Source organism: Alosa sapidissima, chromosome 2 (genome assembly GCF_018492685.1).
Source record: "Alosa sapidissima isolate fAloSap1 chromosome 2, fAloSap1.pri, whole genome shotgun sequence".
Classification (NCBI taxonomy): Eukaryota; Metazoa; Chordata; class Actinopteri; order Clupeiformes; family Clupeidae; genus Alosa; species Alosa sapidissima.
This window is the reverse complement of record NC_055958.1, coordinates 18,552,373-18,570,980: the sequence shown is the minus strand read 5'-3', so window position 1 is coordinate 18,570,980 and position 18,608 is coordinate 18,552,373. Positions and strand designations below refer to the sequence as shown.

Genomic DNA, 18,608 nt, shown 5'->3' with positions numbered 1-18,608 from the left:
ACTCTATCTGCATTTTCTCCTCCATCATATTTCCCCAGTCTATTCTATTCTTCGCGGAGCGTGGCTCTGTCACTGGGCATTTATTTCAAACTCGCATGCCGACTGAGCGCGGCAGCTGAAAGATTAGGCCTTTATTTTGGCTGTCTTTCTCCGAGCGTTACGGCTTCGTTATTTGTCTCCGCCGAGAACGGTCTGCTTGCTTGTCGGAGGGGTAATGGATGGGCTTGTTCATTTGCAGTCAGACTCCCTCGCTCGCGGCAGTCGGTGGTAGTTTTTGCCGCTGCGATCGCGGTGGGGATGAGTGCCAGAGCCGGTGCATCCCGCGCCGACGCCGCGCTCTGTGGTGGTGATGACTTGAAGGCCGGCCAGCTCTCATGATCCAGCTGTGTCTTTAATGTGCTTGACTGTTGCTGCACACAGACCAGACTCCCAATAGAAATACATTCACTCCACCGTGTTAGCCACAGAAAGCCCTGCAGCTCTCATAGGGCATCTGGGCTCTAGACAGATGGATAGTTACCAGTAAGCGTCCATGTAATCGGTAATAGCCATAACAAAATGACACACGATGTGAGTAATGCACGTGTAGGTTTCACAGTGTTAAGGTACAAGCACTAAGCCCTGTAAGCACTTTCTTGGCATTAATCAATGCCCACAGCTCCTGGTCTCTTTTCTTTTTTTTTTTTTTTTTTGAAGCAAGGGAACATACACTGCAGCATTTCACGGTGTAGCAGCCACAAGTCGTGACGCAGTCTTAACTGATTTCTCACCCCAGTGTTCTCTCCAGCAAGGACTGCAGAGAGAGGAGAGAGAGTTGGTGTGTGTGTGAGAGAAAGAGAGAGAGAGAGACAGAGAGAGAGAGAGAGAGAGGAAGAGGAAGAGAGAGGGGGGAAGAGATAGTAGACAGCAGCAAGAACAGAAAATTGACTTTGGCATCCTCATGCTTTCTCCATGGGCTGCTGCTGGGGGTAGTTGGTGACGGTCCAAACTGACCCCCTCCCCTCTCCCTCCGTCCCCAATAGAGAAAAAAAAGGAAAACCCGCCTCAGTCTAACACGCACTCTCCCCGCTTCTGTCTCCTGTCTTGCAGGCATCAGACGATGAGTCATACGTCAGCGATGTGAGCGATAACATTTCCGAGGACAACGCCAGCGTCAATGACAACGTCTCCCGACAAAGTAGGCGGCCGTCTCTCTTCTCTTCCCGTGCTCCATTAGAGAGAGAAGCTAATGTGATGGGGGGGATGAAGAGGGAAAAGGGAGGAGAGGGCAGGGAAGGTAGGGCTGTGGGCGGCCCCTGTGTGTTACTGCCATGCACTCCTGCCCACCCACTGTCCATCCAGCCTTTCTCTCGTAATTAGAGGTCACCTTGTGAAGACCCCTGCTTCCACAATTAATAAGTTTGCCCCCTGGAAGGCTTCAGTGTTCAGTGTTAACTTTCAGACCTTAATCACTCTGTACTCTGCCACTACCACATATACAGATACACTCAATTACCTGAGTTACATGATAAGGTCTGTCTCAAAAAAATACATTTAAAAAGCTGTTCTGATTTGGAAATGATCCATGGGGTTGCAGCAGGGCCGTTGTCTTCAGAGCCCCAAAGTTGCTTGTTCCCACACCCTCCCACCTAATCCAATCTTGTTGCAGTGGCCTGAGCCATCCATCACAAGCATGACCAGTGCCTCACCTACACTTAATATCTGGGCCAGCCACTGGCACATATTTGTCGGACACATGATTAGGATTTAAGACAGTCCAGACATGAGACCACTGGTTCACCTTGTTTTGTCCTTTGTAACATTCTTTGCTTTTGCCTTACACCTACCTCATAGATTGCCTTGGACAGATATTAACTCGCTCACTGCCCCGTGCAATAACCTGCCTGTGTTGATAAGGCACAGTCCGGAATAAGGAACAACACAGGATGTTCCCTACATTGTTTTCACAGTTGGATTCCACTGTATAATCTAATACACAGATATCCAAGTAGTGGTAGTTTTACAAAGTTTTTCAAGCTAAATCAGAATGCTGTTAGGGTAGCTGCTTTGGAAAGCAAATGCTATTGAATAAGCTCCTTCTTGAGGTCCAACTGGCTCTGCGATGTTTGGTTTGCAGTTGCCAACGGTGACCTGGCCGGCGGGGCCTTCCGTAATGGACGCCGCTCGTGCCTGCCCGCGCCCTCCCCGGACACCAGCAACATCAACCTGTGGAACATCCTGCGCAACAACATCGGCAAAGACCTGTCCAAGGTGTCCATGCCGGTGGAGCTGAACGAGCCGCTCAACACTCTGCAGCACATGTGCGAGGAGCTGGAGTACACCGAACTGCTGGACAAGGCCGCCGACACCGAGGACCCCTATGAACGCATGGTACCGTCAGCGCCGCTCACAGACAAGCAGACAGGACACGCAGGACATAGGCATGCAGACTGAGGTCCATTTGGACATGCCCATATGTCAGGTCCACTCACAGTCCACCCTCCTACAGTGTGCACAAAAGAGTGAAAACATAGAAAATGTAGTGCTGCTGCAGGAGCGTCTGAAGAACTAGCTTTAGCAGCACATCTAGCATCTGAGGAACTAGCTTTAGCAGCACATCTAGTGTCTGAGGAACTGGCTTTAGCAGCACATCTAGCATCTGAAGAACTAGCTTTAGCAGCACATTTACAATAGCGTCTGAAGAACTAGCTTTAGCAGCACATCTAGCGTCTGAGGAACTAGCTTTAGCAGCACATTTACAATAGCGTCTGAAGAACTAGCTTTAGCAGCACATCTAGCGTCTGAGGAACTAGCTTTAGCAGCACATCTAGCGTCTGAGGAACTGGCTTTAGCAGTACATCTAGCGTCTGAGGAACTAGCTTTAGCAGCACATCTAGCGTCTGAGGAACTGGCTTTAGCAGCACATCTAGGGAGGGAGAACAAAGAGAGCATGGCAGAGCGGCACACTGCTTGGGTCTGTCACATGCTGTGGGAAGTGTTCCAGTGGAGCAACCCTGGGGCTCAGACACACACGCACATATGCAAGCCCCCCCCCTCCTTCCGCGCACACACACACACACACACACACACACACACACACACATACACACACACACACACACACACAATGCATGGCTCACCAAGCAGACTAGGCATGATTCACCCCCACATTCACTCCCTTTTTTGGCAGCCTAGTTCCAGTTCTTTGCCATAGCATCACAGAAATAGAATTAGAATTCCTCTGATCTGCTTGGGTCTTCTGAGACCATTTCAGCTCTGGGCCTCATTTGCGCTGCACTGGGTTCATTTGGCTGCTACTTCCTGTTTCGGTTTATCCAGCTAGATTTGAGATGGCGCGCCAGTTAACTTCTTCGACAGCACTAAAGCTTGCTGTGTCCTCCTTTTCTGCAGGTCCTAGTAGCTGCGTTTGCAATCTCAGGATATTCATCCACGTACTACAGAGCGGGAAGCAAGCCATTCAACCCTTTACTTGGAGAGACGTACGAATGTATCCGGGAGGACAAGGGCTTTTGCTTTTTCTCGGAACAGGTGAGGCCCTTTGGCTCGTGGTGTCTTTCCCGTAGGTGGGGTGGCGCCTCCGCAGGAGTGACCTCTTGACCTGTGCCCAGGCAGCACGGTCCTCCATCAAAACACATCTCCTCCTTTTCCTCCGGTTTTCCAATGGTAAAAGTGCATTTGTCAGCATTGTGCTTTTTCCCCTCGCCCAGAGGCTATTGGAAACACACATACAAACCTTTAGGGACACACACACATACACACTCTTTCCTGTACAAATATACTTGCATATATGCACACACACACACACACATTGGCACGCATGCGTGCACACACTCTGTGACATTGCCTTAAGCCAGCTTAGACCTCTTCCTCTTAGCGGGAGACAGTGACTCACTGCCGGCCTCATGTGACACACTTGAATATGCCTCCACTCTGGAAACACTCTAACCCTATCAGCCTATTACATGCTGATCAAATGCATTCCCTCTCAATCCGTGTGTGTGTGTGTGTGTGTGTGTGTGTGTGTGTGTGTGTGTGTTTGCGTGTGTGTGCGTGTGTGTGTGTGTGTGTGTGTGTGTTTGCGCGTGTATGTGCGTGTGTGTGTTTGTGTGTGTGTGTTTATGCGTGTGTGTGTTTGTGCGAGTATGTGCGCGTGTGATATGTTTGTTCATGCGTGCAGAAGTCCTGTGTTCTGTATCATTCCCTGCAGTGCATGCTGAAGTGATATACTCCCCACTAGTCTGTGCTGACTCATCATACATATTATATAATTCTGCTCAGGGCATAATAATTAACATGTATAAAAGAAACTCTTAACTAGCAGTTGGACTAAGGCTGCATACTTCTACAGAGTTCATGAACGGAATCTTACTGATCTGTGCTCTCTGTCTTTGTAAAGGTGAGCCACCATCCACCAATCTCAGCTTGTCACTGTGAATCCAAAAAGTTCACCTTCTGGCAAGGTATGTTTCTAGTTTGCTTTTCCAACTGAGAGTTGTAGGTTGTATTTGATAAATGTGCAGTGCATGCAGAACTGTTACTGTAGTATCCGTTATTATCTTTTTTATTTGACATTAATAGACATGAGATTGTGACTAAATGCTGTAGTAGAATTGTGATGTTGTCTCCATGTTTTATTATCATAGATGTCAGATGGAAAAATAAGTTTTGGGGGAAATCGATGGAAATCCTTCCCATTGGGACCGTTAACGTCATGCTTCCAAGGTAACCTGCAGACACTCAGCAAATCTTGTTCTCTCTTATACTCCCATTTTCCCCTCCCTCCTGTAGCTCAATCAGACAGGTGTTTGTTCACGTCAGTGAAGCATCCTTATTATTTCCTTGCAATCTCTGAAAGGCTAATAGAGATGTTTCTCACCTTTTGAGAATATTAGGGGTTTCGGATGGGGTGAGTTATTGCTGAAAGCCGCTTGCTCACTATCAAAGGGAACTGTTTCGGCTTTGAGTGTTCACCACACAGATGACAAATAAATCAGAGGAATGAACTGCAAGTGTGTCAGCACCAGCCTCCTCCCCCAAGCCCCCAGATTCTGAGGAACAGTGTGTTCACAAGCCAGTGTGCAGCACCTTTGAAGAGTTTTACTGAGCCTACCAGGGAAAGCTTAAAGCCAAGGACTTTATTTCCACTGCACCAATGATGTGGAAGCAAACGTCTTGCTCATTCGTTAAACGAGCCTTAATCTGAATTTAACGAGTGCCCCTGTCTCTGCAGCTATGGAGACCACTACGAGTGGAACAAAGTCACCACCTGTGTGCACAACATCCTGAGTGGGAGGCGGTGGATCGAGCACTACGGCGAGATCACCATCCGCAACACCAAGAGCAGCGCCTGCATCTGCAAGCTCACTTTTGTCAAGGTGAGGCCTCCTTTCCCATGCTCAAAAAAGCACACTCACAGGTGTGTGTGTGTGGGGTGTGTGTGTGTGTGTGTGTGTCAAGGTGAGGCCTTCTTTCTCGTGCTCAAAAAAGCCGGCAGGCAGCGCAGCTCCGAACACTTGGAACGGGAGTCATGCAGCACTGCCTAAAAATAGCCGGTCCGTGTAATGCAGCTTATGCCCCCACCGGCATTTAAGTGCTACAGCAGCTCGGCTGCTCCGGAGGGAGAGGGACTGAGCCCAGTGTGTGGGGGGCCGTGTTAGTCCAGCCGAGAGACTCTTTCATGGGCTTGTGCTTTTGCAGGGGAACTACTGGAGCTCCAATGTGAACGAGGTGCAGGGCTTCGTGATGGACCAGGAGGGGAAGGTGGTGCACCGGCTGTTTGGGAAGTGGCACGAGGGGCTCTACTGCGGCGTCCCGCCCTCTGCCAAGTGCATCTGGAGGCCAGGTACTTCAAAGGCACTTCTGGGTTGTTAAGCAGCGCAGGAATGGAAGAAACTGCCAGAGTGGTTTCTGAATGTGGGGCCTGTTGTAAACAGTGCTGTCTGTTTATTTTCACACTGTAATTAATGGGCTTGATACCATGTAAATACCACTCTTACTTGTAATGAGCCCTTGTTGTGTTTACTCTGGGAGATACACTGTTATGGCAGCCACACAAGATGTGGTGGTTGCGGTGTCACTCTCCTTAAGATTGGGGTGTAATTTTCCAATTAGTACCAACCAACAGTGTGTTCAATGTCCTGTTTTGTTTTCGTTCCTGGCACAACTGTTGCTGAACTGTTAAATGTAGATTCTCATTTAGACAAAATTCACAAGCACACAGCAATAGCCCTCACTGGTGGGTTTTAGTCTGATTTTCACATCAAGGGAATCTTTTTGTGTGATGGCTGCCATTTCATTTATGTCAGGCTCCATGCCCATGGACTACGAGCTGTATTACGGCTTCACCCGCTTTGCCATCGAGCTGAATGAGCTGTGCCCCGTGATGAAGGACATGCTGCCGCCCACCGACGCCCGCTTCAGGCCCGATCAGAGGTACGTATCCACACAGAGCACCTCATGCCCTGTGGGGCGCAGTGCATCAAAGCGTGCCGGCAGATACAGATACAAAATACTGCCGCCTGCTACTGCTGCTGCTGCTGCTGCACTCCTCACTTCACTGTCTTGTCTCAGAAAAGCAACCAGCAATCAGCAGTGGTGAAGAGGCGGGTGGAGTGGTTTGAGCGCAGCGTGTGATTAGTGTGGGGATTGTGATCCTAATGAGCGCTGCTGCCCCCTCAGGTTCCTGGAGGAGGGTAACGTGGAGATGGCGGCCGCCGAGAAGCAGCGCATCGAGGACCTCCAGAGGACCCGGAGGAAGTGGAACGACGAGAACAACACCAAGTACCAGCCGCGCTTCTTCAAGTGAGCACGCTGCGGCGTCAGAGCGCTTAGTACACCAGAGAGATACGATCAGGGTGGTGTGTCCATCTCAGGAAATACTTCAGCCTCAACCTTCTCTCGTGAAACAGTAAAGACACTGACACATACGGTATCTCACTCAAAAAACAGATGGTTCATTGGGCAATAATATAGTAATATATTATTATAGTAATAACACTTGGGAAAAGCAGTTTTTACTGCTTACATTTTGAATAGGTTTAGGCTAACAAAATACATATAGGGGATTGTGTAGAATATTTAGAAAGATAACTTAGCCCCAGGCTAAGTACCTACATGCTGCAGAAGTAGTGGTAATCAACCACAGTAGACATGTTGTGGCAAGTACCTAAAAATGTGATGTTTGTGAAACCTTCCAGCTAGCAACGTCAGCCACAATCCCAAACATTGCCTTATAAGAACATTTCAGAGGTGCGCCTGATAAAAAAAATCCACTGGTTGGTAATCATTAACATCAGCTAGGCTCGTGTGACATCCTCTCTTCAACATGTTTGCAAGCATGTGAAGGTACAGATCAGTTACATTGAGTCCATGCTTTTCCGGTGTGTGCGTGCGTGTGTGCGTGCGTGTGTGCGTGCGTGTGTGTGTGTGTGTGTGTGTGTGTTCACAAATATTCACAAATAATAATAATAATAATATGTTTAGTTTATATAGCGCCTTTCTCAAACCCAAGGTCGCTTAACATAGTGGGAAGGAAAATACAACAAACAAACAAAACAATACAACAAAGAGAAGCTAAGTGTAACAAGCACTGTTTCCTGTGTCAGTATTGCATACATGCAGCAGCATCAAACAACAGTGGACTTCATAAAAGCGTTTTCCTTTCCTTCTGCCATTTCAGGAAAGTTGTGGATCTCAGCCAGAGAGAGAGATGGGTGTCCAACAATACCTACTGGGAGCTTCGCAAAGATCCCGGCTTCGTGAAGATGGAGAACCCTCAACTGTGGTAGCACTTGGATGGATGCCTTCCTGCGCTCAACATATCATCATCGCCGACAAAAAGAAGCTTTACCTATGCACAATGATGTTGAGAGCTGCGATCTCTATGTCAAGGCTACATGCATAAAACGTTGTGTCGGACTGCGGAACTGAGCGATAACTAACCACAGCCACCAGCCGAAGGCCTGCAGCATCCAGTCTTGTTCAACGCAGTCTCAGACTGTGCCCTCCCCACTAACTCGCAGAAAACAGGTTGGTCAGGGCAGTCCGTCTAAGGCCACCGTGTAGATCTACCCCCTTGAGACCATGTCAGGCTTTTGAGTATTTCCTTGCCTTAAAAGAAAAACACACAAAAAACATGATTAAAACAAAGTTGGCTTACCACCACTACTGTCACACACTTTAAGCTTTTTGTGACCGCTCAGTTGATTTGTTACAGCGCTATATGGGTTAGGCCAGTGTTTGAGCTTAGGTCTCAGTGAACTATACCTACAATATATCATGCATGTTTAGAAGGCAGCTTTTTCATTGGCATATGCTAAAATGACTTGTCACCTCATTTGTAGATTTAAAAAGTAGTGGTATTTTTGTAAAAAACAACAAAAAAGATGAAGAAAAGTGAACACATTAAAATGATAAATAGGTATCCAACAAATGTGTGAGCCTTACCCACAGGCAACAGAGCCTTGTCCGTGAACCTCTATCATAGCTGTACTCTCTCTTGGAACACGCGGCTCTGGTTTGATTGTTGAGAATGTTCTGTGGAGTACACAAGTGGACACTAGTCATGTGTGCACATGCACCCAACGTTTGATTTATCCCAATGACGCACCCAAAGAATTAGATTTTATTGTAAATGATGTTGAGAGCTGATCTCAAAGACAATGTGCAGCTCTGTAGTTGCCAGCAGACTTCAGACCTTGTCCCTCTTTTGCCTCTATGAACTCAGCATTTGGACTTCCACACAACATCCTCTGCTTCTACTCTGCTTTTTTCTGTTTTTACACTATACAATTTGACGTATATCCACCAGGAAATACCAGAGCCGTATATACAGTACCTGTATACTGTATACGGCTCTGGGATATACATACCACTGGGTCCCCCTGCTGGCTGTCAGTAGGTACTACATAAAGAAACAGAAGGCAGTCAGAGATTAGGGACTTAAACCACATTCTGTATTCCAGGCACACAGAGGTCAGAGGCTTGGCAGATAACTGGCGTGAGGGAATCATACAGATATAGAATAGAATTTATGATTTTCATAAGCCAAAGAAGAAAGAATACTCAAACAGAAATGTGAATGTTAAATGAAGAAGTTATATATACCAGGAGAGTTTATGGCCATGATACAAGGATTTACCAAAACGACCAGTGTACAGGACATTTGATTTAAAGACCTTTCCATCACCACTGCCTTGCATTTTTTTTAGATACACATTCCATGCTTTTTTTACACACAATAGTTTTGGAAACTACTATCGTTTTTAACATGCTTTAGTTTACTACGGAATCATTATTTTCTGATTCTTAAATACATGTAAAACAAAACTTAAATACAACAAATGCTCAAATTGATCAAGACATCAACCATACATCTAAGCAAGCGACGTATACAGTTTTTTTTTTTTTTAATTGTTATAGGCTTGTGTAAATTATATTAAGGACCATAATCTTCTTGTGTTCTGTAGAATGTTTTGTCCTTAGGTTACAGGAAAATACATCACGGATATTAGACAAGTAGCCTGATGTGTTAAGTACTCAATTCCATACAATAGCTTCACTCAACGCAGTGTGTTGTTCACTGTGTTAAGACATGTTTCACTGCGTCAGCTCCACTTGCTGTGCCTTAACACATCTACTGAACACCGTTTGACCACAGACTCTTATGATCCAATAACTAGGAGAGTGTTTCCTCAACTAACACTACCGCTTCTACATAGCTTACCGGCTCTCTCCTAAAGCAGTGTCTGTAACAATGGGATGAACAAAGCTGGACTTGTGCTCTCTACACCCCAAATGGCTGATTCTACTAAGTCACATAAATCTTCCCTGCAGAGCAACCACTCATTGGCCTAAGGGTCATTTTTCTTGAAAATTGAAAGGGAATTCCAGTCATGCTGTCCAGTGTGCTTATATGTGTGCCACACGTGTACTTGATCAAGGTGGTGAAGTATAGAAAGACTTGTTACTATGTATAATGGTGGACAGACAACGCAGTGTACATCAGCTGCTGATTCCAGCTCTTGATGCGGTCATTCATTTTACAGATGAGTAGTGAACAGCAGTTATCAATACTGTGTTCACTGTGCAGAAGCATCAGGGTGCATTGCCATATTGTGGCAATGGTTTTGACCAAGGATGGTAATGACGTGGTAATATGCATATTTATTGGGAGTTGATTGTTGATTGAACTGCTGTAACGAAGACTTCATATGATGATCAAATGTTGTCCAGTTAAGAATTTTATATTTTAAGACATTTTGGCATCAAATAGTTTGCTGTATCTGAAGTCAGATAAAGTCCTGTTGCTGATCTTGGTTAACTAAAGCTAAGCTAAGGGACTCAGTGTCTGATTAGTCACATTGTACTGTTCCTTATATCTGCATGTATAAAAGACATAGCCTGCCAATGAATGTTGCAAATGCCTTACAAAAATATTTTGTTTGTTTGATTTTCTTGTTTGTGTTTTTCAATTGGGAGTTTTTTTCACTTTGGATTTCCCCCTTAAGCAGACATGCACAATTGCGTGCTGTGATGGGCTGTCATCTTTGTTACATCAATCCATATAATGATGGGTTCCCTCTGAAGAAGTGCAATTGTATAAGAACATATCTTTCCATGAACACTGTACACTGCTGCTACATAGTGCTTGTTCTAATATAAAAAAAAAACAACTATAGAAAAAAATCATGCCTCCTGTTGTTGTATTAGTGTGGGGGACATCAAGTGTTGACTGCACAGGCACTCCAGTTAAACAATTTCAAACAGCTGACAAGATACTTCCAGATAGACATGTGTTTGGTTCATTTCTATGGTGTCAGAAATCTGAGTACTTGATCAAGGATCAAGCGTCTTCTGTTGTCATTTACAAACATGTATTAGCACAGTACATAACCGGATGTAATTCAGGAAAAAAATTAATAAAATCATGTATCTTCAACATTGATATATTTATTTCAAACAGTCCACACACTGGAATCTCAATCCACTGAAAAAGTGATTGAACTGAAGTACATATTCATCTTCAAACAAATGGTGCCATAAAAGGCTACTTCAACTTTAAAAGTTTTCAGATACATGTTAACAATCAAAACATGACCTAAGTATGTATACTGGTACTTTATTTAGACCGGTGTTCAAAATGTATAACTTAACTTAACTTAAATGTATAACTTAAATGTATAACAGTATAACCAACCCCCTCGATTTACAAACTGTGGTATGAAAATGTTTAGGCACCCCTCTGAGGCTGCATAATAAGAAACAGTGGCATGCCATTCATTTTCTAATAAAAGCCGAGTACTGGGGTATTTTCCAGACAAAGATTTTTAGTGTAGCAATATTAAGTTGTATGAAATTAAATCAGATGTGAAAAATAGGCTGTGCAAAGATTTTGGCACCCTTGTCATTTTGTTGATTTGAATACCTGTAACTACTTGGCATTGATAAATTGGAACACACAATTAATTTGGTGAGCTCATTAAGCCTTGAACTTCATAGACAGGTGCATCCAATCATGAGAAAAGGAATTTAAGGTGTCTACTGTAATTGCAAGTTGTTCTTCTCTTTGACTTTCCTAGAGTCAAAAAGAGTGGCAACATGGGGGCCTCAAAACAACTCTCAAATGACTTGAAAACAAAGATTGTTCAACATTATGGTTTAGAGGAAGGCTACAAAAAGCTATCGCAGAGATTTAAGCTGTCAGTGTCCACTGTGAGGAAATGGAAGCCCACAGGCACAATTCTTGTTAAGGCCAAAAGTGGCAGGCCAAGTAAAATATCGGAGAGGTAAAGGCGAAGGATGGTGAGAACAGTCAAAAACAGCCCACATACCACCTCCAAAGAATTACATCATCATCTTGCTGCAGATTGTGTCACTGTGCATCGTTCAACAATTCAGCGCACTTTGCACAAGAAGCTGTACGGGAGAGTGATGCGGAAGAAGCCTTTTCTACACACACGCCACAAACAGTCACTTGAGGTATGCAAACGCACATTTAGACAAGCCAGCTTCATTTTGGAATAAGGTGCTGTGGACCGATGAAGCAAAGATTGAGTTATTTGGTCATAACAAGGGGCGTTATGCATGGCGGCAAAAGAACAGCGTTCCAAGAAAAACACTTGCTACCCACAGTAGAATTTGGTGGAGGTTCCATCATGCTGTGGGGCTGTGTGGCCAGTGGCAAGCACTGGGAATCTTGTTAAAGTTGAGGGTCGCATGGATTCCAATGACAATGACCCAAAACACTGCTCAAAATCTACTCCATCTATGCAAAGGAACAAGTACAACGTTCTGGAATGGCCATCCCAATCCCCAGACCTGAATATCATGAAAATCTGTGGGATGATTTGAAGTGGGCTGTCCATGCTCGGCAACCATCAAACCTCAAAACTGAACTGGAGATGTTCAGGAGGAATGGTCCAACATACCTTCATCCAGAATCCAGACACTCATTACAATCTATAGGACGCCTCTAGAGGCTGTTACTTTTGCAAAAGGAGGCTCTACTAAATATTGATGTGCTTTTTCTGTTGGGGTGCCCAAATTTATGCACCTGTCTAATTTCGTTTTGATGCATATTGTACATTTTCTGTTAATCCAATAAACCTCAATTCTAATAATACTGAAATATTAATGTGTCCATCAGTTATTTGATTCCAAACACCCAATTATTTTATAAATGAAAATCATGGAAATGGTCAGGGATGCCCAAACTTTTTCATACGACTGTATGTAAACCTGTGTGTTGTGAGTATGATCAGTCATTCTTGAGCCAAAAGACATTTTTTTTAACAAAACATGAAGCAAAATTTAAATAAAATAAACTATGCAAAAACAAATGAAACTACATGTACCAGTATTTCACATATTCTAATCTGTAGAGATATATTTTAATATAATCTCACAAATATTGATCTCACAATATCTTTGTGATAGGGCTAAGTTATACTTGCTGTTAGACCTCGCATCAACGTGCGTGACGAAGCACCAAACAAACGCAGAATATGCATGGCAGCCATGATACGTACATGTATGCGTCGTTAGCAGCAACAATACTGCTAAAAAAAAATTAAGGGAACACTTACAGTTTGCCACAATTGTTAAAACACATTTTTTTAAACCTTCCACCCTTTTCTCCATTCTCAAACTATTCACAGAATGTCTGACAGTTCTTGCAAAATAAAACACTCGCCTCAAAAATTTTACTTGTGCTCAGTACCAAACAGTGTCAGAGTACCGATCCAGTGTATGATCAAAGTGTTCCCTTAATTTTTTTTAGCAGTATGTAATGGGGTCTAGGGAGTATAACGGTACACAAAAATCATGGTTTGGTGTATACCTCAAGTTTTGAAGTCACAGTTCGGTCCATTATGTCTCAAGAATGACTGTTCCATAATTAATTGAAGACACCTTGTGTACAGGACTACTCCATGGGAATTTGTCCTATACGTTTTCATAAGGAATAAGGTTTAGGCCCAAGGAAAATAAAAGGACCAGCTAGCCACAAAAACAATGTCATATGTCGCTGTACAATTTAATTTATAGAGCAGGAATGACTTATTTCATCGTAGCCATGATCTTGATATATTGAAGCGCACTGTGTGCTGCGTCATTCTGTGCGTTGCCAATAGTGATGCCAGTCCCATGGCACACAGTCACTGGCATGGTAGATAGCTGCACTAAGCACTGGTACTGCCCGTTCACCGTCAGCTCATCTGTGAATGACACACAGGGTGGTTAAGAATTATTTTCAGACATGCCTGAGGCCTCATTTACAAAACTTCCTTATGCACAGATTTAATCTTAGACCGTCCTTACGCTCAAATCCATGCCAATGCTCAGATTTTCTCCGATTATCTCCAAGTCAGGTTCCAACCTGACGTACGACCATTTCCTTGTGGCAATGCCGGGGTACTGCAAGTAATCTAAGGTCCAAGAACTTGGAATTAAAAAATTCCAAGACCAACAATCTCATGCCTTTCTATGCCATATGCATGATCAATACCAGCAGAAGTTTTTTGAAGTAGTTTTTGAAGACTGGGCGCAGCTTAATGTTTCATGGTTTGACACGAAACTAATGAGAACTAGCCTACTTAAAAAAGTGAAAAAAGGTGGGCCTATAGCTTAGCCTACTTATTTCATAACATCTAAAATAAACCACGAAGGCCTACTATAGAGTGACTAACATTCTTACAGGTGATCTAGTATATATTTTGTGTTCTCTTAATAATAATGATTAATATAATGTCCAATTGCCCTCATTTAAGAGATGAAAATTACATTTGTGCTCATGGTATTCCCAGCTCCGTAACAGAAAGGTAATATTTGCATGTAGGCTATATAATGTAGGCTATAGGTATTTTATATAATCTATACACCACCAAGGGACGGAAGTTATAGTCTGAAAGCAGGGCCTCACATCCTCATATATGGGACGCTATCTTGGCAATCTGAAACCCAGCACACAGCGTATTCTTATCACGACGCAAAGCGTATTCCCATCTTGAGTTTTTCGCCATGCCTTTCTCTTTTATTACACAATGCGCCCAGGGGTGTGGCAATTAACGACCTACGGTGTGGTCTGGTGCATTATATAAAAATTGTTATCTTACACCATCTAAAAAGCATTATGCCACTGACCAAGAAAAACCTGGTCTATAGCGAAAGGCGCATATGAAGCTGAAGATGCACTGTCACGAGGGGCCCTATCTCGGCGATCTAAAACGCATGGTCACTGACGAATATCTTAGGGGTTTGTCCAGTCCACATTAGGGGTGATTTTGTTATCAAACGTTGGCCGCCTGGTGCAAAAAGGCAGTTCTTATATTTCTTAATCAGTCATGGGTGTGTTTAGGGCGTAACATTTAAACCAATGAAAATGACATCTGTCATTTCCTTTAACAGCAAGCAGCGCCATGGTGCAATGCAAAGATACTGCCGTCAGAGCCGTTTATTTATCTCTATGGCTCTGCTGCCGGTGAATGTCTGTAGGTCAGCATAGTCCATATTAAGACGTTAAGACTGCTCCTCTAAACAATTCCCAATCTAGCTTAGTCTGTAGGCCTAATGGTTGATTATTAACTGGGGTGATATTAAATTATGAATATGAAAACTGACATTTTTTTATGGTCTTGGTCTCGACTCCTAAAGGACTCGGTCTCGACTCGGACTTGCTTCCTCAAAGAGCTTCTTGCTCTTGCTTCCTCGGTCTTGACTCTGACTCGACTGTATTTGGAAACCAACAGACTCGGTCTTGACTCGGACTCGGCATAGGCGGTCTCGTCCCCATCACTAATAGCCTACACGCATCTGCACTCGTCTATTATTTGAACTCATTGGCAAAGTGAAACTAACTTCACCGTGGTGTCATAGTCCACAAAAAAACAGTTAATTACTTTCACTATTAACTGACAATGGGTTACAATCAAAAACAGCCTGAAAAAAAGCAACACAGTTCGACACAGTTCGAATGACTGAATAAAAGACCTAAGGACATATATCCTGCAGAGGAGTTGCTGCTTACATCTCGTGACAGTGCGTCTTCAGCTGTGCTTCATATGGATCTTTCGCTATAGACCAGGTTTTTCAGTGGCGTAATGCTTTTTAGATAGTGTAAGATAGTGATTTTTAGATAATGCGCCAGACCACACCTTAGGTCGTTAATTGCCACACCCCTGAGCGCATTTCTTCAATAAGTGACACGCATGGCGAAAAAGTCGAGTGTAAGATTTGATTCATGATAGCAATATGCTTTGCGCTGCGCCAAGATAGAGCCCGAGATGTAAGCAGCAACTCTTCTGCAGGATAAATGTCCTTAGGTTTTTTATTCAATCATTCGAACTCTATTGGGGTAAGTATTGCTTACTAATGATATTGATGAAGGGGTGTACGATCACTTCAGAAATTATCTAAGATCAAATTAAGGGTGGTTTCTACGCATTTTTTTTTATAAATGAGGCCCCTGGTGTAGCTATTCCAATCCATATTTCATTTCAAGCTGATGAAGAAGCTTAATCACCTATATTGTGGTAAATGATCTCAAAGCCCTGCTCCTGCGATATGTCCTGCATCATCTGGACGTAGTCTGTGTTCGGGATGCTGAGAGGAGTCCTCCTCAGTTGAGAAATTGTATCACTTGTCGAGTGGCGCAGACTTTCCAAGTAGACTATGGGCTTCGGTGTCTGAGGATGTGAAAGGACTGTTAGGCAGAGTTCAAAGAGGAAGCCATTTGAAGGACTGTTTAAATATTTTCAACGATGAAAAAAACTAACTTAACATACCCATGTAATTTCAGCAGACCCTGATAGGCTTTGGAGTTTCTCAAGAATTTTCTCAGCCGCAACCTTCTTGGCCATTTTCTTTGAACTTCCTGTTCCTAATATATACATTCATGATGACAACATTTCATTGTTAATTATGTTAAGCATGTTTAGAGAACTCACACATCACATGACTGATACATTTAAAGGCACAGTCAGCGATTACACAGTAAGTTGTGTTTGTTTTGTTATATTTTTTGGGCTTTTTGCCTTTATTCTGACAGGATAGTGAAGATAGACAGGAAGTGAGTGGGAGAGAGGGAGATGGGGTGGGATCATTGGGACATGACCGCAGGTCGGATTCGAACCTGGGTCCCCGTGGGCACTTGGACCCGTACATGGTACGGGCGCTGTAGCCTGTTGCGCCACAGCGACCCCCCAAGTTGTGTTTGTTTTAAAAGTATTTTATGTGATTCGAGCACAATCACTGACTGCACCTTTAACTGACCAGACAGTACTGATAAAGCAAATCCTAGAACTCGCATTAACTTGGTCCTGCTAATATTTTACCATTATGTTTATACACCTCACAATCTTTAAAAACACACACTTTCTCTCTCTCACACACACACATCAAATAACACATTCTCTAAAGCTACCGGTCTCCATGAGGTTCTCCAGTCTGCAGGTGACGGAGAACTCCTTGTTGTGGCAGGGACCTGTCTCCATCACCACCACATACTCAGGGAGATGCCATGACCTCTGAAGAGCCAGCTCCTGTGAGGATGGATAAAGTTTGTTTCAACGTGTGTAAAACAATATCCACAAAAATGAGTTGCAACGAGTAAGCTACACAGAAAGGACTGAAATCTGAGAAACAAACAGAAGAAAACACAGAACAACACCTGTAGCACTCCGACAGGGTTCTGCTGATCATTTGGCTCACAGAGTCCGTTGTTCTCAGTTCGCTGAAGCACAGGCCTACAATGGAGACACAAAGCATATTAGATGTCTGGTCCATCTAAGTCTTTTGTGTGTATGTCATGTTAGTATACTGTAGTGTACTGTACTACAGTGTAAACTAGCTTACAGAGCCCCAGGATCCATTTCCAAGACCTTCAGTGCAGCCTCAGCAGCCTGATGTTTTGCAGCTTTCTTACTGAATCCTTGACCTGAATTTCCAGAAAGGACACAAAAATCAGCCTCTGAGCTTGAATCTTGACATTTCCTCCTCTTAACTGACATCCAGATAATGCCAATATGCATTTCCAATTACACAAAATGACTAATTAATCCTTAATAACAATATTATTATAGCACAACAGAAAACACAATGTGACTGACCTCTGCAGGTTATTTCACCTATGGTGACAGTAAAAACAAAATTCGGTTGATGTGGTGTACCCTCTGCTTTCTCCATGTCATAAATTGGAAGGCAATCAATTTTCGTGCCATATTCATGAAGAATTTGAATGGGTGTTTTCTCAGGACATGCCATCTGAGTTTGCTCGGAAATGCTGCAATAAGGGTATGACATTCTGTCAGACGAAAAGGAGCACAGGTAGCGTGCGCCTACGGTCCACTCATCAAAACAGTGAATAGTGAAGTTTACAAACACTGAGGTATAGATATAGCGCAGTAGTGTGATTACATGGACAGTGTAGGCTTTCTTTTAGTTAGTGTCCTCTTATCTATTCTTTCAAACGTTAATATTTATGTTAACACAAAGCTTCTTGCCAGTTTAGTTAGGCACTCCCTTTAACGGACTGATGCCGGTAGATTAATGGACAGCAAAATGCAATTTCACCTGTTCGTTTTGATCTCACAGAATGAAAAGTTGCTGAAGTGATATCGAATATAAGTTAACTGGTAAAGCTACTTTCAGAATCTGACGTTACTATGCGGCAAGCTAATGTTAGCCAACGTGCGTCCGGGCAAACTGTTCTGGCAAGCTAGCAAATGATAAGCTACTAAGTAGCCAAAGAAAGATGTGCGCTCGCGCGCACCCACACACGCACGTGCCAGAAGTTGCTAAAATGTTGCCGCCTTATTATTAACGCAGGCGACCGACCACATGAACACAGAAACACTTTATCTAATATCTGAATTACGCATTTGTTTACTTCTTCGTAGCTAATGTGTCCATCGGACTCCACCAGTAGAGATGTCTTCCCAAAAGCAGGCGGGTTTAATGGCTGACGTAATTTGTAGGCCTATCGCAGTGTAACATGAAGTTGCTTGCCCAATCATAACTTCCCAAACTTTGACTGGCATGATTAAAAGCAAATTACATTTAAACCATTCTTGTTGCGGGCTTTTTCATTGGTTTATTACAATGCAGTCCTTAAT

At 43.6% G+C, this 18,608-nt stretch overlaps 2 protein-coding genes across 13 annotated transcripts in view; one reads left to right on the top strand and one right to left on the bottom strand.

Annotated features, from left to right (window-relative positions):
- Window positions 1-10,939, top strand: part of osbpl6 (oxysterol binding protein-like 6) — a 37,982-nt gene extending 27,043 nt beyond the window's left edge. For all 10 annotated transcript variants that reach the window (XM_042084545.1, XM_042084547.1, XM_042084542.1 and 7 more), the window contains 10 exons: window positions 1,090-1,177; window positions 2,117-2,370; window positions 3,391-3,528; window positions 4,397-4,460; window positions 4,644-4,722; window positions 5,231-5,375; window positions 5,698-5,842; window positions 6,306-6,432; window positions 6,679-6,801; window positions 7,679-10,939. In XM_042084545.1, coding sequence (XP_041940479.1) covers window positions 1,090-1,177; window positions 2,117-2,370; window positions 3,391-3,528; window positions 4,397-4,460; window positions 4,644-4,722; window positions 5,231-5,375; window positions 5,698-5,842; window positions 6,306-6,432; window positions 6,679-6,801; window positions 7,679-7,787 — 1,272 coding nt within the window. In that variant the 3' untranslated portion in view covers window positions 7,788-10,939. The remainder of the gene's footprint in view (window positions 1-1,089; window positions 1,178-2,116; window positions 2,371-3,390; window positions 3,529-4,396; window positions 4,461-4,643; window positions 4,723-5,230; window positions 5,376-5,697; window positions 5,843-6,305; window positions 6,433-6,678; window positions 6,802-7,678) is intronic.
- prkra (protein kinase, interferon-inducible double stranded RNA dependent activator) lies at window positions 10,931-18,546 on the bottom strand. 3 transcript variants are annotated; one of them, XM_042084559.1, is made up of 8 exons: window positions 18,383-18,546; window positions 17,604-17,776; window positions 17,350-17,431; window positions 17,165-17,240; window positions 16,919-17,036; window positions 16,281-16,375; window positions 16,019-16,181; window positions 10,931-13,715 (listed from the first exon to the last, which is right to left on the bottom strand). In XM_042084559.1, exons 1-8 carry the CDS (start codon window positions 18,403-18,405, stop codon window positions 13,558-13,560), a joined length of 888 nt encoding a protein of 295 aa, XP_041940493.1. In that variant the 5' UTR covers window positions 18,406-18,546; the 3' UTR covers window positions 10,931-13,557. The 3 variants fall into 3 exon arrangements, with proteins under 3 accessions (XP_041940493.1, XP_041940495.1, XP_041940494.1); XM_042084561.1 differs by having other exon boundaries at window positions 18,371-18,388; XM_042084560.1 differs by lacking the exon at window positions 18,383-18,546 and adding an exon at window positions 18,067-18,376.
- Between the last annotated feature and the right edge of the window lie 62 nt (window positions 18,547-18,608).

What these genes read in the sequence shown, in the direction of transcription:
- prkra (XM_042084559.1), bottom strand. Translation starts at nt 18,405, where the DNA reads ATGGACACATTAGCTACGAAGAA. An exon ending in ACCCTGTCGGAGTGCTACAG is followed by an intron (nt 17,037 to 17,164) that starts GTGTTGTTCTGT and finishes CCATCCTCACAG; the next exon opens with GAGCTGGCTCTTCAGAGGTC. An exon ending in GATCATTTACCACAATATAG is followed by an intron (nt 13,716 to 16,018) that starts GTGATTAAGCTT and finishes TGTCATTCACAG; the next exon opens with ATGAGCTGACGGTGAACGGG.